Source organism: Aythya ferina (genome assembly GCF_964211825.1).
Source record: "Aythya ferina genome assembly, chromosome: 5".
NCBI lineage: Eukaryota > Metazoa > Chordata > Aves > Anseriformes > Anatidae > Aythya > Aythya ferina.
In genome coordinates, this window is record NC_140301.1 from 1,257,278 (window position 1) to 1,279,373 (window position 22,096).

At 37.7% G+C, this 22,096-nt stretch overlaps 1 protein-coding gene across 1 annotated transcript in view; it reads right to left on the reverse strand.

Annotated features, from left to right (window-relative positions):
- Nucleotides 1-491: 491 nt before the first annotated feature.
- The window catches only part of PARVA (parvin alpha), a 70,314-nt gene continuing 48,709 nt past the window's right edge, over nucleotides 492-22,096 (reverse strand). The window contains exons 7-13 of the mRNA XM_084519849.1: nucleotides 14,710-14,768; nucleotides 13,642-13,661; nucleotides 12,199-12,260; nucleotides 11,413-11,481; nucleotides 9,510-9,611; nucleotides 8,665-8,737; nucleotides 492-5,517 (exon numbers count right to left, since the gene is read on the reverse strand). Of these exons, the coding sequence (XP_084375975.1) occupies nucleotides 5,441-5,517; nucleotides 8,665-8,737; nucleotides 9,510-9,611; nucleotides 11,413-11,481; nucleotides 12,199-12,260; nucleotides 13,642-13,661; nucleotides 14,710-14,768 (462 nt within the window). The 3' untranslated portion in view covers nucleotides 492-5,440. The remainder of the gene's footprint in view (nucleotides 5,518-8,664; nucleotides 8,738-9,509; nucleotides 9,612-11,412; nucleotides 11,482-12,198; nucleotides 12,261-13,641; nucleotides 13,662-14,709; nucleotides 14,769-22,096) is intronic.

The window sequence follows — 22,096 nt, forward strand, 5'->3', positions numbered from 1 at the left end:
GGATCACAACAAAAACAAGTTTATATAAAAAAAAAAATATGTAAAATCTTCCTAAATGCAGTTATTTTTTGAAATGGGCAGTTTAATTTTGATAATTTTAACATTTCACTAACATTTTGTTAAATTTTAAATAACAAAATTACCCTGAAGAAAATTGCATTATAACCAGCTGAAAAATCTTCCCAAAGGAGCTCAACATAGCAATATTAAAGCAAAGGCATGCTTTGCCATTTTGAGTCAAATACAAAATTTTCCTGACCTGCTGCTGTTAATCATTTTGAGCATATGCTTACATGTCTGTTTCTGCCAACCCACTTTCAGCTGTCACCAGCCTCCACAGAAAATAATAATAAACACCAAGTACACCCACAAGGAGGTAACTGAGAATGGCTTAGATAGAGAGGTCTGGAACTTCTGAGAACATAAAACCATACAGCCTTCCTAGCTTTTTTCATATATGTCATATTTTGGCCCAACAACAACATACAATGTTGAATTTCAGGTGCAAATTTTATTGTGGATCATAACAAAAGTTTCAGAAGAAAAAACACAGGAAAAATCAGCAGTGGAGTGTCACTTACAGAGTACATAAAAGAGATTCTGTGAAAGATACTAACACTGTAGTTGAAAACAACACAGCTTAGTTTAAACTAAGCATTATTTTCAGATACACACCTTAAGAAGTGAATTTTGCAAATATTTTTTTTTCTTGAATTTGATCTTAAGATTTGGAAGCAAGTATTTAAATGACACTAACTGCTGCTGTGTAGCACTAAACTATTAAACAGAAAAAAATAAATCATTATTACTAAAAGAAATAGGCAAACAGAAAATATTGTCAAAATACGTAACATTAGCCCTAGTAAATGTCAAATGACTCAAAAAAATCTTTGGAATATCTGTGGTTGTTGAGATATGCAGATTTTTTTTGAATTTTCACACTACTATCTCAATTTTTCCTCTGATACAATAAAAATCATACTTAAAACTAATTATAACTTCCTACAATGGATTTCTTCTGCCCTTACTTGTACTTCAAAGAGAAAATCCACATTCATTCTCATAGTAAAATGGCAAAGGTAACAGTACAGAAAATCCTGCAAGAGGTCTTCCAAGGCACTGTTCTCTTTTTGGGTGTTTGGCATACACACAGGCCATGCATGATGGCTGTTATGCTGGGAAGACAAGAGCAAATGAAACTAGACCTAAAGCTAGTATATAGTGTATTAAATATCGTAGGTATTTTTCTCTAATGAAATGAAACCCATCACTTCTATAAGCCATTCTGTTTTATACTATCGTGAATTGCAGTAAGGTATCTGCAAAATTAAACTAAGATAGGAATTTTAAAACATACTTCATGAAAATGAGTAAGGAAAAAGGTCAACCAGATATCATTTATGTCAATCAATATAGTTTGCCTGAATGCAAAACATTCTCAGATACTGTAACCCTCTGTAAAAAGAGAAAGGACCAAATGCTCTGTTCATCTAATGGCACTGATTTATGTGCCAACAAGTACTGTCAACAGAAATAGATGAGGACCTTTTCCAGCACTTGCTGGTCCTGAACTATGTAGCTGCAAGGGCTACTGCTCCCCCTGTAATAGGGAAATATCTACTGACTAAGAGATGTGAAGAACTACATATCCTGCAGTCAGCTCATTCAGTAGGAGACTCAGTGAGTCAATACTTCATCAGAAACACAGAGGACTACAATTGGGCCTGATGTGTGTGTCTCAGTTAAAATCATGCAAGGATTTCTTTGATACCTTCTACTAAGGCCTGTTCTTTACGGCACATAAAAGCCAGTCAGCTTAGAAAGAAACATGGAAGGAGCTGATCTTAAGATTTTGACATCTTTTTGATATACTCTAAGAATCTGTAGCTCCTCTTTGAAAAACTAATTTCTGTGTGGTTGACAGAGCATAAAAGAATCCATCAATAGGGAGATGTTGCCTGTCTCTAAACACAAAATAAACCCGGCTACCATAGTACTGCAATGGCAAATAGATGGATTAGAAGTAAGGGAAGCACAGAAAAATGTTCTTTTTGCAGTTCCATAATGCCCCATGAACAGAAATGTTTACTGTCTTTCAGTTCCTCACATCAGGCTAACAACTTCTTGGTTTTCAAGGGTCTCAGCAACCTGTGGGCCTTCAGATGACAAGACACTACAGACACAATGGTTAGGTGCATGAGACCCAGATACCATGAGATCTTAAGGCAGCCCAAAGTGCTGATATAGCACCCTCAAGATCAGAGGCTTCCTCTGGAGTCAGGGAAACAGGCTTCTCCAGGTGACTGTTGATATCTTACATGGGCTAAATCCATTGATTTGGATCTATTTAAGCATTTAAAGTCATTATAAATAAGACCAGGACTGACCTAAAACTTAAACAACTTCTATCCTAACATAAATTGTGAAAGCAATTCTGTAGTCATTTGTACATTGACATATACATACTGTGTAACGAGGATACCAAGCATCATATGTGTGAGCAGAATTTGGCCCAACTAATGTAATGTTTTAGTTCCCTGCAGGAAGGTGCTGGCCTACACTGATTGCTGAAGAGCCAACTACCTACAGTAGTATTCTATATTTCTATAATATTCTGTATCAAAGTAATAATATATTAGATATAATCTGTATATTAGATTTTATATTTATTTTATAGCTATTTAAATCTATACTGTCAAAATATAAGCTGTGAGCCACTCCTACCTGGCAGCATACACTATTTGTGTGAATGTGTTAAAATTATCACATGGGCCTATATTTACATAGGTCACTCTTGATTATATAGCACTTATAATTTACAGAAATTCTTAACATAGGACAGACCTTTGTGTAGAGGTTGGATGTTGTTTAAATGTTTCCATGGTTCTGCATAATTGCATTTCAGCATAAGGATCTCACAATTCTGTGTCAGTTTTATGTTTTTTACAGGTGGAAAATTGAGTCTAAGAGACTTCAAAATCTCCAATACTGTTACACCAATATAACACAGAAATACATGTTTTCAAGTCCAAGTGAAAAACAGTTTCACTGTTCCTAACTTTTTTCTTTTGCATACATAAATCTTCTCTTTAAACAAAGTGCACTCCTGAAAACAATGACAATCAAAATATTTTGGCATTGCTAAGACTTTAAAGAGCATTTCAGCTCAGCAGGATTTGCAGAAAAAAAATATCACACATTTGTTAATGAACTACTACAATTACCATAATCTAAGTCTGCAAATGGAAAACTTACGTGTCAGACATTGAAATAAGCTGAAATTGCTGCTGTTATACATGAGAAGCTCCATTTTGTTTTGCTCAAAAAATGTTTGGTTAATTCCTATTGTGCAGCTTCTCAGAAAGATCAGTAATATTAAAGATATAACTCAAACGTTCATTTTGACAAAGGTCCAGTTATTTACCTATGGTAAAAGGCAAATAATCATTATTTTCTGTACCTCTAATTCAGAAACGCAGTTAAAAAAACATAGAGGTAAACAAACATTTTAATGAAAATATTTAGAACATATGTGACAGTAACATATCAACTTCTGAGTTCAGAGAATATCCGGATATTATCCTTTGAATTAAATAATGAATTTTCTTTGCAAAAGTTGGTATTTCCTTATTGAGATTTATTTATTACAGAATAATTTCTGTAGCCCCCCAGCAGAAGTCAATATCATCTCGATATTTACGATAGTTGATGTTCACTGAAGACGAATGCAATTGCTTCTTTTCCCTTTATGCTAGTGTTGCACTGGAAAGCACTAATTAAAAATAGAAGCCCTAAAAACTGAAAAATATGTTATGCTTTGTATAATAAGTAGCATACAGCTGTTATGTAGTGTTCTTGCCAGCACTACATTTCTTCAGACCAACAGTCTTAAGAGCTGACTGACAGACTTCCTTTCCCTTTCACCTATACCAGTTTTGCCATAATTGGATGACTATTCAAAAGTCTCTCTCCTACACTAAGCAGTCCAAAGACTTCTAAACAGTAGGCCAATAATTTCTGCCTAAGGATTTTTTTCCTTACTGTGTAACCCAGGATTCCAAGAATCTGTGATTGCACTGAAACACTTCTATTAGAAAGGTATCTAAAACTAACATCAAGACTTCTAACAAATGATTAATTTACTCTTCAGCTTGTACCAGTGCAGTTTTTAATGATTTGTACTCATGCCAGGCAGTCTCTACAGATTCTTTATGGAAACATAACTGGTGCTTGACAGCAGTCTAAGGGAAGAATCAATTCCCATTTCTCTTTTATGTCTGTTAAAAATAAAAATAAAATTAAAAGGTAACGGCTTACGTTTGGTCATGATTAGAAAAAAATATTCTTTATAGCCATATAAAATGACCAAAGAATCTTACACTGTAACAGAATCTTTGCAGATGGGAGTAGTTTTAACCTAAAAACAGTGCTTTTGTATCTGAAAGGCTACAGGAATGTTTCTGGAAAATATATATTATTCTTTACGTTGGACATCATGCAGCAAAATACATTAAACATAATTTCAATCAAAGGAACAGATTCTAAATCTTATTTAGCAATAAATTTAAATTTAAAACCTGGAAATCCTGTGTTCCAACAACTAAAAGAAAAACAAGTCATTCTTTTACTTTTTAATACTATGCTAATACAAATAATACGGGGAAACTATTATACAGGTGTGCTATCCTGAAATGTGTACTTTAGGAAAAAAAAAAAAAAAGAGAGGACGAGGAAGGTATCTTCCTTGAACAAAATTAAGTGAACAAGCTGCAAAGTGTATTTGGTGGAATGTTCAATAATACATATTTAAAGCAGAGTATCACATTATAGTAAGACTGAAAGAATAAGTAGCAACATCAGTTTGTACCCATAAAATTCAAACCTAACTAAATAAATTAATCAGATTAAGTGCTTGAATAAGTCTGTTCTTTTTAGCTGTGATGTGAACAGTATTTAACTGTTTCTCCCCATGCATATTTCTCATAATTAGAATGCAACCATCTTACCATGGACAGTAAATATTCTTCCCCTCCCCAGATTAGAAAAGATATACATAAAAACGTTAAAATAGGAAGTTTCTGTATGAAGCATCTATGTTTGACTTCAAAGTCTAACTTGAACTACAGTTACTAAATCTTTTTTCATTGCTGTTCCACCTATTACAAAACAGTGTGATGATGCAGTTATTATTGAGACATGGATCCTCTGAGAAGATAACCAAGTACCTTCCTTGAAACTTTTTTTTTTTTTTCATAATATGTATTAGTGTTACATAGCCTTAGCTTTAAACCTTCTATGAAAATAGATGTGTGTGAATAGTCAATTAAAGATTCTTCAGATAAATGGTTTAGCTCCTTTTAGGACAAAGATGCAGAGGAATACTGATGAAAAATATGCTAGTTATGATGCTTTCTTTGTTAAGACGTCCCAAATTAATTCTTCACTCCACGTTCCTGTATTTGGTAAACAAGTTGTATAGTACTCTTAGTGTAGATTTCAAGTCACAATTTACAATATCTAGAAAAAAAACAAGGAAAAAACTATTAGTAACTTCATAAGCCAAAACATTTTCAGATGAAGTGCCCCTTCTCTATTTCCTCTCTTTGCTCAGATTCATATCCATAAACATTAGAATCACAAAAATAGTAAAAAAGAGTAGAAATATAAGCAAATAACATGTAAACTGTCAACTCAAACATAATTTTCTCAACCACTTTCAGTTAGGAAAATAAATGGCTAATGCTGATGATGTAGAAATGCAACCAAATTGTAAAGGCCCATGAGACAACTTGTACATAGTATCACATATACTGACAGGACTGAATCTTCAGTTGGTTGTGGCCAAAAAGTAACAACCTCAAAAACAAACAAATAAATAAATAAATACAATAAATACAATAAATAAAAAAAAAAAAAACAGACAAGAACAAATTGAACTTTTCTGTAGGGATTTTGCAGGTCTTGGCCCATATTAGGCTGCAACTTCCTTTATTAGGCCTAATTTTGGCAAGATAATCAGATGCAAGGTTAAAATCTGAAAATTTCCAAAGGATCTAAAAAGCTAGGTATACAAGTGCCCCTTGAAAACTTTTCTGAAAACGCTTTAGGTTAGCTGATGTGCATGGCTGAATCAGTTGTTATACACTCAACATCTAAGGTAAATGATTTATGTGAAACAAAAAGCTAATGAATACCTGCTGTTTCCAAGGGAAGTTGTTGAGAAAGTCAATATTATTATACAAGAAATCTATAAAACAAACTGACATGTACTACTATAGCAGCCTACATTAGTGCTTCAAGAAATATTCAGTCTCAAATAGGGACTTAGAATTGCCCATCAGAAAGGCCCCATCTCTTTCTGTTGACTGTATAGGAACTCAGCCTCCTAACTTTGGTCCTTGGAATTGGCCACGAAGGCAGAGGGCAGATGGTGTGCATACTCCCACTGTTCTCAAAGCCTCCAAGTAAACCTAGTAAATTGTGTATGTAATCACCAGGTGGTTTTGTCGGTTTTGCCATTATATTTATCTATACTGATGCTTCTCACAGATTGCAAAGGGGTTGTACTTTGAACTATACATCCAGTCAGAGCTATGCATGGTGTCCTAAAGTATGCTAATTGAAGGGCTAAAGATATTAGCCACATGGCACACTGACACCTGTGGACAAAATGAAAACAATCAAACCTAGATGTCATGATTAAATTATGCATGAAACCATGGTTTTGTGACTTTTAATAAACCAGATCAAAAATGCTTACTATAAAATGGAGAAAAAATGCTAAAAGCTACAGGAAGGGCATGTTGCCCTACAACATCATGTTACACTCTGTATGGAACACTGTATATATCTCAGGAAGTTTCCTCTTTGATGCCAACAGCAAGCTGCATAACACCTTCATTTCCTAATACAGAACTTCAAATGAATGAAGAGATAAATTGAAAGGTATTTGCCAAGTCACCATAAAATTCCACCACCACAACAGAATTCCACAGAAAGGTCCACACTAAAAAGCAGTGTGCTCACAGAGGAAGATGAGTTATTTCCATTGCTAATTGTGTTTGACTAACATAAAGCATTTTACTGGTTGAAATTTTCAAAAAGAGAAACTTAAGTTTGGCTTTTCAAGAAGCAATCTGAAAAAGCTCAAACTGCAAATGAATTTGTTATAGACTCAGTAGATTAATGTTCTGGCAATTTTTAAAGTAAGAGGTCATGGAAAGCTTTTTAAAACCCTTTCAATTATATTGCAAACAAGCCAAATAAACTGTTGACCCCATAAAAATCATTGGTTTTCATACTCACTTACTTAACCACATTCTTTTTTCCACTAAATATGTTTTTCATATTCTGAAGCACTTTTCAGCATTTTTTTTTCCCCAAGAACCTCAAAGAAACAGTGCAGGAATTTAAAGAGTATTTAGTATATACTTCTGGGGTAAGATCCTTTTCAATACTCTTTAGCTCTCTGGAAATTTTAAGTATGGGCACTGTGCCCAATGTAACAACACATAAAACAGATGTGTTTTTCCATTCACATTGGGCAGGAAGTTTCATATTAAGTATTTCAATAATTGCACAAGAAATGTCTTATATATGCTGAAATATCCTTATGGCTTGATTTATACTGGAAAAATTAGCTGTCCCCTAGAGCAATAAATACCTGAAAAATTAAATGCCATAAGAATTTTAAACCTCCATGGGGAGTAAGGGATCACAGGTACTCTGTTTTACTTGGATCCATGGATTTCACTATTTCCCCCTTTTCTTTTTGATGATCTTGGAGGTCTCTTCCAACCTAGATGAATCTGTGGTTCTATCTGTGGTTCTATGACTTTTTCAAACATAAAAATTTGTGACACAGTCACCACTGGTGTAGTTATGCATGATTGTGGATAAGAGTTCAAGCAACCAATGAAAGTGAAAAAATGGGCTGAGTAAATCCAGATTAAATGCACAAGCAGCATAGGCTTAATCCTGAGACAATTTTTGTGTGTGCATGCCTACTGCTGTTAAGATGGAACACATACAGCAAATCAAGGGTCTTATATCCAGCCTGAAAAGTTGGATTTAAACCTTGCATTTATGTGACTGAGGAAGCGTGGAATCCTGGTCCTGCTAATGTCAGCAACAAAACCTTCACTGAAGACATGCTTTACTTTCAGTTTCTAGCTCTAAATCTGATTTAAAATATGCATGATTAGGTCCTGCACTCCAAGACAGTTAAGTGAACATTTTAATATTTTTTTTCCACGACACCTACATCTTTTAAGAAAATCGTGTACGTTACACTGGAATACATGTACTTGAGGTTTAGCATAAAGATGTGGAACGGGAAAATGGAGCAATTAGAGCAATTCATATTTGCAAGTGACACCGTTCACAATTACGTTCTTCTACTTTCATTGGATATCTGAATATTACTGCATGTGATCGGTCACACAAATATTACCCCGGTCATTCAAGAAATCAAGCCTTGCAACATTTGAACAAGGGTATCTATTAGTCACATAAATTGCAGCACTACCTGAGCACTTCAAAATGCATCTTGCCTTTCTTGTATTACCATTTTAACCTTAATTTATTCATATCACAACCCCATGAGAAAAGGTCTGGATCCAACACAAAGTTCTAGAGAAATACCAGGAAAAGTGGAATAGATACCTTCTGGTCTTGGCTTTGGTTTTTCCAATCCACTATCTTGCATTAGCTCAAATGCAAAGGATACATTGAGGACCTAGTAATGTAATATAAGAAATCATTAGGATGATCTATAAACAGTATACTATAAATGTTCGAAAAAAAAAAACGCTTGGAAGGGAAAAAAAATAAATATCAGGGCTCCACATATCAATTTAGACAATCCATTGTTGTTGTGTTTTTTTTTTTCTGTGTGGTGATGGTGGTTTCAAAAATAGAGAAATAATTGAAAACTAACATCTGAACTAATATTTCACAGAGAAAAAAAATACTTAACAATAAGAATAACCCAACTCCCCCAAGTTTAAAAACTGGAATGTGATGGCTCATGATGTGCTTGTCTTGAACAGACATTGGAATTGCTTGGATAGCAACAGACACTGCAGTAACGGTTGGTCTTAAAATGATGCATAGTACATATATGCCTTCATGCTTCCAAAAAACATTAAACCTTTGAAATGTCAAATTCTTTGATTTTTAGACTTAAAAAATCAGTTCTGTCATCAATTCATGTGTATGGTTCTTTACACAATTAATGGACAGTAAGTCTGGCTCAATGACAGCATCACACAATGGTTGCCAAAATCAGTTAATATTTGCTAGACACCCCGTCATTAATATAATTCTCCCTTTTATTCTGAATAACCAGTAACACAGAGATCTGAAAAATGCCTGGAAATGGTTATGAGTATAGCCCTCTTCTGATTTCAGCTATTTACATGAAGCCTATGCTGGAAAGTTCGTATCATCCTTGTACTACTAGACATTTTTGTTTCTTTGTTTTTAACAGGAAAAAAAAATATAATTACCTTTTGTTCAAAACTATCAGGAGTCAAAAAAAAGCTGTGGAGAGGAACAAAATAGCCTTCTAGGAGACCCATTAGCAGGACTAAATACACACCATCTGCAAACTGTAGAAAAGATATTTCTCAATATATTTTCTGAATATACAATAAAGTTCCTGGAGAGAGCAGTGGTCAGTGGCTTTGATCTATGCTTTTGCTTTTTATTCTGCTGGTTGCAGGCAATCAGAAAAGACACCTCTCAATATATCAAATGGCATGCACTCCCTGAGCAGAAGGAAGCAGAATGAATGTGCAATCTCATGACCACACGGAAATTCAATATGTTGAAGGAAATAAAGGAACAAATAATCATCTTCTATGTTTTACAAGTTTGTGTGAATCTAATTTTCAGTGTATGCAATGACGTATAGAAGGTAACTAATTGCTATGATACATGTTCATCTCAATCTAAAAATTAGAAACATCTGTAAGACTTTGTTAAAGGCACTATTAACCTTGTAGCATCAGGTCTATCGATGCACTGAGATATTCTCCTAATCAAAGAGAAAAAAAAAAGCACCTTTAAAAAAAAAAAAAGATGGAGAGCAACATTTTGCTCAGTCAGATAATGACAGGACAAGGGGGAATGGTTTTTGCTCCATCAGATAATGACAGGACAAGAGGGGTGATTTAGATTAGAGGTTAGGAGGAAATTCTTCACCCAGCATGTGGTGAGGCACCGGAACAAGTTGCCCAGAGAAGCTGTGGATGCCCCATCCCTGGAGTTCAAGGCCAGGTTGGATGGGGCCCTGGGCAACCTGATTTAGTGGGTGGCATCCCTGCCTTTAAGGTCCCTTCCAACATGAGTCATTCTGTGATTTGATAATTAGTGATGGACTTGGTGGTGTTATGCTGACAGTTGAACTTGATGATCTCAAGGGTCTTTTCCAACCTAAATGATTCTATGATTCGGCCTTCCTGAGGTAGCTCATTTTCTCTCAATTGATAGAAATACAGTCTCTCATCTTAGAGAATGCTGTTTTGGATACACACTTAAGGTGTTTCTCAGCACATTTAAATAATACATTTTTTTCCAAAGGTAAACAATGCAATGTACAGTCACAGTGACATCTTTCTGAAAGCCCTTACACATTCTTTCCATCTAAATCTCAATTTTACCTTTGAATAATCTCTACTGGAGTGATAGTTATTCAAATTAACCCTGTTCATAACAACATGAAACATGACATAAAATAAACTGTCTTGAAAACACCATTTTTTTTCTGATAGTGTGGATGGCATCCTTCCTGTCTGACCTTGTAATTTTCTTATGGTAACTGCTACAATTGTTCATATAGCGATTTATTAAAACCACAGAATAAACTTTTCTTTTAGCTTCTTTCCACCCAATTTAGCAACTTAGAACAAGAAAGAAGACTGTATACCACATTATTTCTGTGGTGCAATCTAGCCTGCAGACCAGCTGTACAGCTGCCTATACACTTGAGCAGGTTTAATCTCACTAAATAGTCATTGCAATCCCACGGGATTACTGGCATGTGTAAAGGTAGGCAGGAAACAACTGTTCAGATTGAAATTGTATCAAACCAAGCAGACAAAGGCTGACCAAAACAAACACAGGTTCTCCCAACAGCATTTACCAGCACCCAAGAGGTAGCATCTGTTAAATACATTTTATGCTAATGAAAGTAAAAAACTGCTCTAAGAGAAATTTGGCTGCCCTTATGATTTCTATGCTTAATTGTTGAGGGTTTTACTCATACGAACATATTTAAAATTGAAGGGCTTTCCAGTGAAGTAACATCTTAGAATCCTATCAATAAAAGGTCAAAGGAATTTGTCAATAAAGATGGAGTCATAACAGTGCAGGTATCCCTCCCCTTCAACATAGGCTATAAAATCCTACCTGGGTCTCCAGTTCAGTGACCTCCAAATTCAATTTATTGAGATGCTTGTTCACAAATGTGATGAGAGTCTGAAATGTGAAAATAGTTTAGTGAAGGTCTATTCAATAGGGCAGAAGTTCCATGCATGCCATGCATGGAATGAACTCCACTCAGAACAGAACTTGCACGAGCAAAGAGACTGCAATACAATATTTTTTTAAGTTTTAAAACTGAAATACTACATTAAAAAATCTTTTGTTGTTTTTTTCTTGTTTTTTTTTTTTTTTTGTTTTTGTTTTTTAAGAATGATGAACAGAAATAAAGTGAACATGATGTATATAAATACAAATTTCACTGTTTCGTAAAAGAGATAATAATTCAAAAAAAACTTGTGGCAGAGTGTAGGGAAGTGGGTAATTGGACTCCACTCAAATTAGACAGCAACCAAAATAAAATACTCTAGGTCAACCACTGGCAGTGATAAACTGTGTAACTCTGGCATCAGTGAACTTAATCAACCCAGTTGAGTTTTAATCAACATATACTTTGTGAGAACTCCTTTTTGATGAAAACTTTGATGATAACTGTATCTTTTTCTGCGTTCCAAAGTTAATTTCAGGCTGCTAAATATTTACAAAAACTGACATTATATTCATGAATTTGTATTTTTCTTTCCAGCATAAAGCTTAGTGGTATTTAATGTATACAAACTATGTCAATGTTATATTACGTACACACACACACAACGTATACTCACACAAGCATGTAGATACATATTATGTATTTTAAAAATAAATACTTCTAACCTTTTTTACTACATTGAGCTTGTCTGGAGCATGGTCAAATAAAGTGTCAAATGCATCTCTTTCTGAAAAAAATCAGAGATGTTAATGTACCTATCAGCAGTTGTCTAGATGCAGGATAAACACTTATTAAAGCACACGCTTATTTGAGACAAGACTCAGCAAAATGTTTCAATATAGTCTCTTTGTATTCCAAGTACCATGTATTTTGCATATTTTTCTCTTGCCCTATGTTGCTATTATTTAGGGAAAGCATCGTTTTCAAGTATGACTCAAATTACCTAATTACCTAGGTAATTAGAGGTAACTATTGTTACCTAGAGGTAACTAGAGTTACCTAGGTAATTTCCTAGGGTGGAATACTTATGCATAAAACCCTGAACAGCCAGATACAGGGAGTTAGGTAACCTGCTTACTTTGTTAAGAAGAACATGAGTTTACTTCTGGAGTCACATCTACAGACGAAAATTTTCCACAAGGGCCACAATATGTGGGTATCACCCAGTGGATTGCATTGTGGAGTGCTACACTGTATTAACCTCAGGCAAGCTTACAATTATACAGCTGCAAAACAATCTTTCTTATAGATGTTTTTCGACCATTCTGATAATGCAATTTCGTACATGAGTAGTAGGACAGGCAACATCGGGCAGAATGACTGCAACAGTACTGTGGTTACCTTCTGAAGGTGAAAAAAGAAAAAAAAAAAAAAAAAAGAAAACTTTTCAGAGAACTGAGTGATAGAGAACGACTCAGAAAAAGCTACGTTCATATTCCTGAATGAAAACTGCTAAAGTACATCCAAAGGTTATTTGTAGAAGTGTGACTTTAAAGGAAGTAAGACTGCACTGCGATATCATGGGAAAAAGGTCATGCATGTAGCTTTTTAACTCAGCAGTAAAGCAATTGTTGAAACAATGTAAGAAGCAAATGCTAAATTCTTGGTGGAACTCCATCTAAACTCCTCATAGATGTTTTCTGTTGGCCAGGCGTTTGGCCAGTCTCAACACTAATCATGAAACATTCTAGGTACAGGAACCTGGTGAATAACAACCCAAAGTCAGTAAAGCGTAAGTAGGTAACATATGCAAGAATGCCAACAAGTACAGCAGCTGGTTTACCATAAGACATCATTTCATATTATGCTGTGAACTTATGACCATTAATACCATTACAGTAATGCTCTGGATGTTAAACCATAAAGCATCTGCAAATTAACATGTGCTGAAAAGTACTGAAATGCGTTTTAAAGATGGTCAGACTGACTTTAATGCTTTTCTCCCTTTGTTAACTGTCACAACAGTCTGTGGCACATACATTCATATATTTGCCAGGTCAATTATAAATCCTCTACTTCCTTGCAGGTTGATCAAAATGACCACCCATTGCAAAACTAATGTCTACTCTGGATGCCTTAAGAAAAAGTAAACAATCAAATGAACTTACCGTGCCTTCCTGAAAATGCCCTAAGGAAAAAAAAAAAAAAGTTTACATATATGATTCTCTTGCACACGTTGTCCTGCAAAATAAAACAGCATTATGCGGCCAGATCTTCAGCTTGGTGAAAACTGGAGGAGATTCATGGAATTAAGAAAACCTTCATTAAATTACTCCAGATGAGACTCCGGATTAGTCTGGAGACTAATCAGCATAATATCTCCTGGCTTCAGAAAAGTTTCATGGAAAGGCCAGATCTCATGTTTCCTACTGCTGAACCAAATCAACACACCTTGCCAGTGAAGAATGCTTTTTCATGTTAATTTTCTGAAAACTTTCCCTTTGCTTTAAAGATGCATTTGTCACATGAGCTGCAATACAAATTGCAGCCAGAACAATACTTGGACTACGTTATTAAGAAGTACAGCATTTTGCTCTAGTTGATCCCTCATATAAATATTACACAAATAAATCCATAAAGGTTAATAAAAAAGTTATTAGTCTGGATTCTCTCCAATCTATTAGAAACTAGGATATTCTATGATTGTTTCCTATTGGTTTGGAATAACTTTTCTGTTACAAATGGCTTGATGAGATTACATGTACAGGGCTTACTACTGTCACTTTACATCCCCAAAGTCCAAACAACTAAAAAATAGTCACATTGTACTCCTTTTTGACAGAATCAAGTTGTTCTTTATCAAATAAATACCAACATAAAAGAGATATATCTTTCTAGTTTGTTTGATGGCATTCTGAATACAATAATAAGAAATGCAATAAATGCAGAACTAAATAATAATAAATATAAAATACAGAGATTTTGAATATCTTCACCCTGTCTTCTCTTTTATCCTGGTCTACTGCTTTTAATTCCCTAGCTCTGAATTTCCACATCCTTTTGTATTTTTAGATGCATATTTGTAGCTCTTGCAAGGACTGAAATACAATCACTGGCTGATGCATCATCTTCCTTGGAACCCCAATACCAAAATCTAAATATCAGCAAATGGTTGAATTTCTGAGACACATCTGTGTTCAATTACTAAATTACTGGCAGAAGTGGTGTTGACATACTCAGTGTTACCGGTTATTTCCTCTTGGATTTGACGAGACTGGAGGATTCCTTCTCGTTTCTGGAAAAAAAAAAAAAAAAAGTAATATTTTTCTCAGTAAAGTTTAATGTTTAGGGTACAGTAAAATATATTTGTGATGTGTTTGATTTGTATAAACATAATTAGATATGAAATCTACAAAATAAGAACTTTTTTAAACAAACTTACAGTAATGTATTATTTCTCCTTTCAGGTATTTCAAAAAACTCTCTTGTACAGTAACAAGAAACTTGAAACTCAACCTGTAGAAGGAAGTATTTCTTTTCCTTTTTTCATTGTTCTTAACTCACTTTTCTTTTAAAGGCCCCAATTCAGCAAGATATTTGAAACACCTAAACACATATGCAAGTCTTTTAGTAGATGTGTATCCTGGTGAGATGAATTAAACCTTGTATTTCAATCAATATTGTGGCAGAGGGTGCCATCATCTTTCTTCATCTTTGGTGAAATCTTGCCCCTAGGCTACCCGTTCTTTCTGCCCTGTTCATACACTTTTTTCTTTTTTTTTTTTTTTACCTTAGCATTTTTCTTTTGTGACTTCTCTCAACACAAAGGGCTCTATTTGCTTGTGATGGAAAACCAAAATGTAGGATAATCCTTTCACTGCATGCTCCAAAGCCTGGCCATCTTTATGTTAACATATGCATTAGCTCCAATGCTCTTCCAATGCAAGAAGCCCTTTGTATATGGTGGTTAGCAGCCTGTGCATAGAAGTTGTGCACAAAATGGCAGAAGCCAACTCAAATGGTTGCAGTTTGTCACAAAATGAAGGAGTTGAAAAATGTGACATTGTTTCCAGGATGAAGATTATAGTCATATGGTGGTGGTATACATACCACACATGTGTTTTGCCTCACTTCGTGTTCTTTCTGTTAATTCTGCTCACTGGAATTAGTAAAATTTTGCAATACAGAAAGAAATGCCAAGCAAATGCTGACGGCTGCATATAAAGTCTAGACATTAGGCAATGAATCATGATTCTTCACTCCGCGTCACACAAGGAAATGAGAAAAATAATTTTATTGTGGTCCTAGATTTGTATTCTTTGTAGAAAAGAGAAAAGCAGAATAGCATTTTGAAAAAGTCCTTCATGGCATGTGAACTGGAGCTACTGTTCTTACCTACTTTGAAGAAGATAATACATCCCTCACCAGAGGTGTGAGGGATGTATGTGAGGGTGTATGAAGCGCTGAGAATTTGGCCAGGCTTGTCTCAATTACTTCAAAAATGCATTAATAAAATATATATATATGGATATAATATATATATAAATAATATATATATATTACTATAAATATCTATAATATCTATAATATATATAATATATATTATAGATATAATGTAAATAATATATGTATTATATATATTATATATATATATATATATAATATATATATATGGAATGACCGGCAGCGCAGCCCCGAGCACAGCGCGCAGCGCAGCGCAGCACAAGTGATTTTACGCGCAGGGCCGGTGCGCAGGGGGTTGCGCGCAGGAAGGGCTGCTCGGAGCTTTTCGTGCACAGGGCCGCGGATGCGGAGAGCCGGGCGGCCGCCGCGCCGCCATGGGCCCTAAAGCACGCAGCGCAGTGCGTGGGCGCGCGCAAGCCGAGCGCGCAATTTGCGCCCTGACCATGTCCGGAGGGGCGAGCCCGGCCCCGGCCCCTGGGAGCCGTCGCTTCGTCTGTGTTGGTGTCCCAATTAATGGATTCTGACATGGATTATGAGAGGCCAAATTATTTTTTTTATGGGGCCGGATGGGATCCACCCAAGGGTACTGAGAGAACTGGCAGAGGAGCTGGCCAAGCCACTGTCCATCATTTATCAGCAGTCCTGGCTATCAGGGGAGGTCCCAGTTGACTGGTGGCTAGCAAACGTGACGCCCATCTACAGAAGGGCCGGAGGGCAGACCCGGGAAACTACAGGCCTGTCAGTTTGACCTCAGTGCCAGGGAAGCTCATGGAGCAGATCCTCCTGAGAGTCATCACGCAGCACTTGCAGGGCAAGCAGGCAATCAGGCCCAGTCAGCATGGGTTTATGAAAGGCAGGTCCTGCTTGATGAACCTGATCTCCTTCTATGACAAAGTGACGCGCTGGGTGGATGAGGGAAAGGCTGTGGATGTGGTCTACCTTGACTTCAGCAAGGCTTTTGACAGTGTTTCCCACAGCATTCTCCTCAAGAAACTGGCTGCTCTTGGCTTGGACTGGCGCACGCTTTGTTGGGTTAGAAACTGGCTGGATAGCCGGGCCCAAAGAGTCGTGGTGAATGGAGTTAAATCCAGTTGGAGGCCGGTCACTAGTGGCATTCTCCAGGGCTCGGTGCTGGGGCTGGTCCTCTTTAATATCTTCATTGATGATCTGGACGAGGGCATCGAGTGCACCCTCAGTAAGTTCGCAGATGACACCAAGTTAGGTGCGTGTGTCGATCTGCTTGAGGGTAGGAAGGCTCTGCAGGAGGATCTGGATAGGCTGGACCAATGGGCTGAGGTCAACTGCATGAAGTTCAACAAGGCCAAGTGCCGGGTCCTGCACCTGGGGCGCAATAACCCCAAGCAGAGCTACAGGCTGGGAGAGGAATGGTTGGAGAGCTGCCAGGCAGAGAAGGACCTGGGAGTGATGGTGGATAGTCAGCTGAATATGAGCCAGCAGTGGGCTCAGGTGGCCAAGAAGGCCAACAGCATCCTGGCTTGCATCAGAAACAGTGTGACCAGCAGGGCTAGGGAGGTGATCGTCCCCCTGTACTCGGCTCTGGTGAGGCCGCACCTCGAGTACTGTGTTCAGTTTTGGGCCCCTCGCTACAAGAAGGACATCGAGGTGCTTGAGCGGGTGCAGAGAAGGGCGACGAAGCTGGTGAGGGGCCTGGAGAACAAGTCCTACGAGGAGCGGCTGAGGGAGCTGGGCTTGTTCAGCCTGGAGAAGAGGAGGCTCAGGGGCGACCTTATCGCTCTCTATGGGTACCTCAAGGGAGGCTGTAGCGAGGTGGGGGTTGGTCTGTTCTCCCACGTGCCTGGTGACAGGATGAGGGGGAATGGGCTTAAGTTGAGCCAGGGGAGTTTTAGGCTGGATGTTAGGAAGAACTTCTTTACTGAAAGGGTTGTTGGACATTGGAACAGGCTGCCCAGGGAAGTGGTGGAGTCACCATCCCTGGAAGTCTTTAAAAGATGTTTAGATGTAGAGCTTAGGGATATGGTTCAGTGGACTGTTAGTGTTAGGTCAGAGGTTGGACTCGATGATCTTGAGGTCTCTTCCAACCTAGAAATTCTGTGATTCTGTGGATATATAAGGATCACGCTTACTTTCAGCAAGGAACTCACACTTAGCATCCTCTCATTTACTTCAGAGTGGCACTTAGAACAATCTGAACTGTCCTTTTAGACAGATGACAGTTTCAGGTGGGTTTCTTAATATTTTTTAAGCCCTGTTACTAAATATCTTGCATATAGTTAAAACACTTTCAAGGAGGAGCTCTAAACATAAAGGCAGAGAGGTGTCCTGTGTGTTACATACTGAACGGAGCATAGATCAGCTGCTAATGCCCCTTCTGTCATACATCTTGAAAGTCTGAAGAAAATTTGCATCATTTAGGGCTGTCTTCATCTTCAGGTTGTGCAGACAACAAATAAGCATTTGTACTTGAAGTTACAGTCTAGTTCAAGTTAAAATTACACTCTGGCTTCTTTGTTTGTTTGCTTTTGTTTTTCTCTTAGCTGCAGGGTGAAGGGAAGATTTTATTCCTTGATGGTGATTCTGATGTGCCAATAACGGATTCTGGAGCAAAAGCCCTATCACTCTGCTCTCTTAGAGGGGGTGAGCATCACAGCAATGGCAATTTTATTTCTCAGTGCTCAGTCTGCCGATACTAGGGAAGAAAAAGGCTTCTAAAACTCTACCTTCACTCTGCAAATGCCCAACATGGCCTAAAACATTCTCTAGTATCAACATAAAACATATTTCACTTTTTGATAAACTGATATTAATATGAACAGGAATTCTGAACCTCTATCCTACTGTCAACAAAAATGGAATTTCCACATTACCCAAACACAACATGCATCTGCTGGAAACCAGCATGTGTCAAGACAGACTTTCCTATGCTTTGTACTTGTAAGATGACTGGTGAAAATGTCCCAACAACGTGAATCAACCTCAGAAATACTAGTCTAAGTACATTCTCTACGCAGGCTGCTTCCCATATATCTTTTTCACTTTTAAAAACTCTCAAATTCAAAAGTGACCCTAACACTGATATCACTTGTTGTGAAGTTGTTTAAAACTTGACAGAGAATTACACAATAGTCCCCAAAATAAAAAGAAATGCTAGTGAGGAGTGAAAGGCTGTTCAGCAAAGTTCCATAAAGATAAAAGGGGCTAGAACTAAAATAACAAACAAAAATGAACAACTACTATTTGAAACATACTGAGAAATAAAGCATGAATTCAAAGATTCCCTGTAAAATGGAAAACCTGGACTCACATTCCAGTGACCACAGAAGACTTTATTTGGATAGGCTTAACATTTTGCTCCCTCATAGCTGAAAGACTGCACACTAAAGGCCAAGATCACAGAATCACAGAATCACAGAATTTTCTAGGTTGGAAGAGACCTCAAGGTCATCGAGTCCAACCTCCAACCTAACGCTAACAGCCCTCCACTAAACCATATCCCTAAGCTCTACATCTAAACGTCTTTTGAAGACTTCCAAGGATGGTGACTCCACCACTTCCCTGGGCAGCCTGTTCCAGTGCCTCACAACCCTTTCAGTGAAGAAGTTCTTCCTAACATCCAGCCTAAAACTCCCCTGGCTCAACTTAAGCCCATTCCCCCTCGTCCTGTCACCAGGCACGTGGGAGAACAGGCCAACCCCCACCTCGCTACAGCCTCTCTTGAGGTACCTAAAAAGAGCGATAAGGTCGCCCCTGAGCCTCCTCTTCTCCAGGCTGAACAAGCCCAGCTCCCTCAGCCGCTCCTCGTAGGACTTGTTCTCCAGGCCCCTCACCAGCTTCGTCGCCCTTCTCTGCACCCGCTCAAGCACCTCGATGTCCTTCTTGTAGCGAGGGGCCCAAAACTGAACACAGTACTCGAGGTGCGGCCTCACCAGAGCCGAGTACAGGGGGACGATCACCTCCCTAGCCCTGCTGGTCACACTGTTTCTGATGCAAGCCAGGATGCTGTTGGCCTTCTTGGCCACCTGAGCCCACTGCTGGCTCATATTCAGCTGACTATCCACCATCACTCCCAGGTCCTTCTCTGCCTGGCAGCTCTCCAACCATTCCTCTCCCAGCCTGTAGCTCTGCTTGGGGTTATTGCGCCCCAGGTGCAGGACCCGGCACTTGGCCTTGTTGAACTTCATGCAGTTGACCTCAGCCCATTGGTCCAGCCTATCCAGATCCTCCTGCAGAGCCTTCCTACCCTCAAGCAGATCGACACACGCACCTAACTTGGTGTCATCCTGATTACTTATCATTTTAATTTGGCAACTACTCCTAGAATGACAAAAGGAAAAATCTGAAAGCTGGGTAGCATGTCTAGACATGGAAAGGATCTCTTCACCTCTATTTGCATCAACTGCACACCATCAGTTTTCTGTAACTGAGGGCCAACTGCTTAGTTTCTCTCACAAAGTCCCACTTGGAAAATCTTCCCGATGTTTGAATGGGTTTTCCCTCTGTACTGTTGCTACATATTTAATCTGGTGGACCGTGTTTTGTAACTGCCCCACCAAGACGAAGTGCAGAACCATTCTGGAGCTTGACACCATTTGTCATAGGTTCAAAAAAAGATTTCCTGGGAACCTGCAGGCAATGCTGCTCAGAAACAATTCAGACTCGATTTCAGAGAGGCTGTGGGATCAATGCTATCAGACTAAGCTTGTAAAATAGACCTTCCTCTGCTCCCATTATTTTCCTAGCTTTCCTTTACAGTGGTTTGTGCACCCAAGAACTGATTTCCCCAATATTCAGAATATATTGAAGCTACCCTGACTGCTCCACCATTGCAACTTTACACTCTCTGACTTCAGCTCTTGGACAAAATCTGTCATTTAACCATTTGAGGATGGCAAAATAGAAAATCAAGAATAAAAGAGACAAAAATGAAAGCAAGATCCAGCTCTCCACAAAAACCCTCTCTTGTTTTAGTAGAGAAGTCCAAAGAAAGCCTGGACTTTGCTCAAAGTTATTCATTCTATCAGTATGGAAGGCAAGAAAAGCAATGTAGCAAAACAGCTACAAAAGGTCCAAGTATCACGGTTTTTCATAAACAGCTTAACACACAGATTTCATAGTACTCTCATCACTAACAGCTTTTGTACAAAACAGCCAAAGAAAATAAGCTTTCATAAGAAGTGTGCTGATTACCTGTTGGGCATCAACACATTTTTTATTTCAGAAATATCTTTGTATTTCAGTAAACTATGCTCAGCCAACACAGCAAACATTTTTGGCATTTCTAGACCTAACAAAATCATAATATAAATTAAGGCAGACTTCCTGAAAGAATTCCTCAAAATTATTTCTTCTGTTACTTTTCTTTCTCTACCACTCCCTTTCTTAACTGTATAGGACTTAAAAGCAGCTACCAGAGTCTGTTGAGCTTCCCTAGGCATGACCTTACTTTACAGAATTGCGTGAGGGTTTATAACATCAAGTGTGAAAGTTTGAACACTAAATTAGGCTTTAGGTTTTTGATTAAAAGTTTCATTGAGATCAAAGGGTATACATGATGAATAATAAAGAACCAATCCCACAGGATATGAAAGACAGATTTTAAAAAATAAAAATAAAAAACCACCCTCCATTAAAAAAATGAAAAATGTCTTAAGCACAATTATAGCGAGAATACTAGCTCCCATCCTCTGTTAATGGGAATCAGTATAGCCTTGGAGTCCCACTGATTGGCTTTCATCAAGGACTGGGTGAAATCTTCAACAACATAACTTGGATTTTATTCTGGTGCAACTTCTTTCTCTGCAATCCACTGGCGCCTGAGCTACAGCTGTGTAGCTAAGAGGCAAAGCACTGAGCCAGATTCTCCCACTACTTATCGTTTTTAAATTGGTTTATCTCTACTGACTTCAGTGGATTTGCTGTTGAACTACATTAGCTTATTAAACAAGAGGAGAATTACGTCCATTGATTTCAATGGGAATTTTGTCTGGACATGTGGACAGAGAGCAGAATGCAAGATCTGTTTTTTTATTTAAGGACTATGTTGTTGTTCTTTTTTAGTTTCTTATTCCAAAGATGCCCTGACTGGTGCACCCTTTCTTCCTTAAGCTGGTTTTGGTAGAACTTTGACATAAACCAGTGTAATTAATATATTTAAAATATCTAAAGGAAACTGTTTGAGAA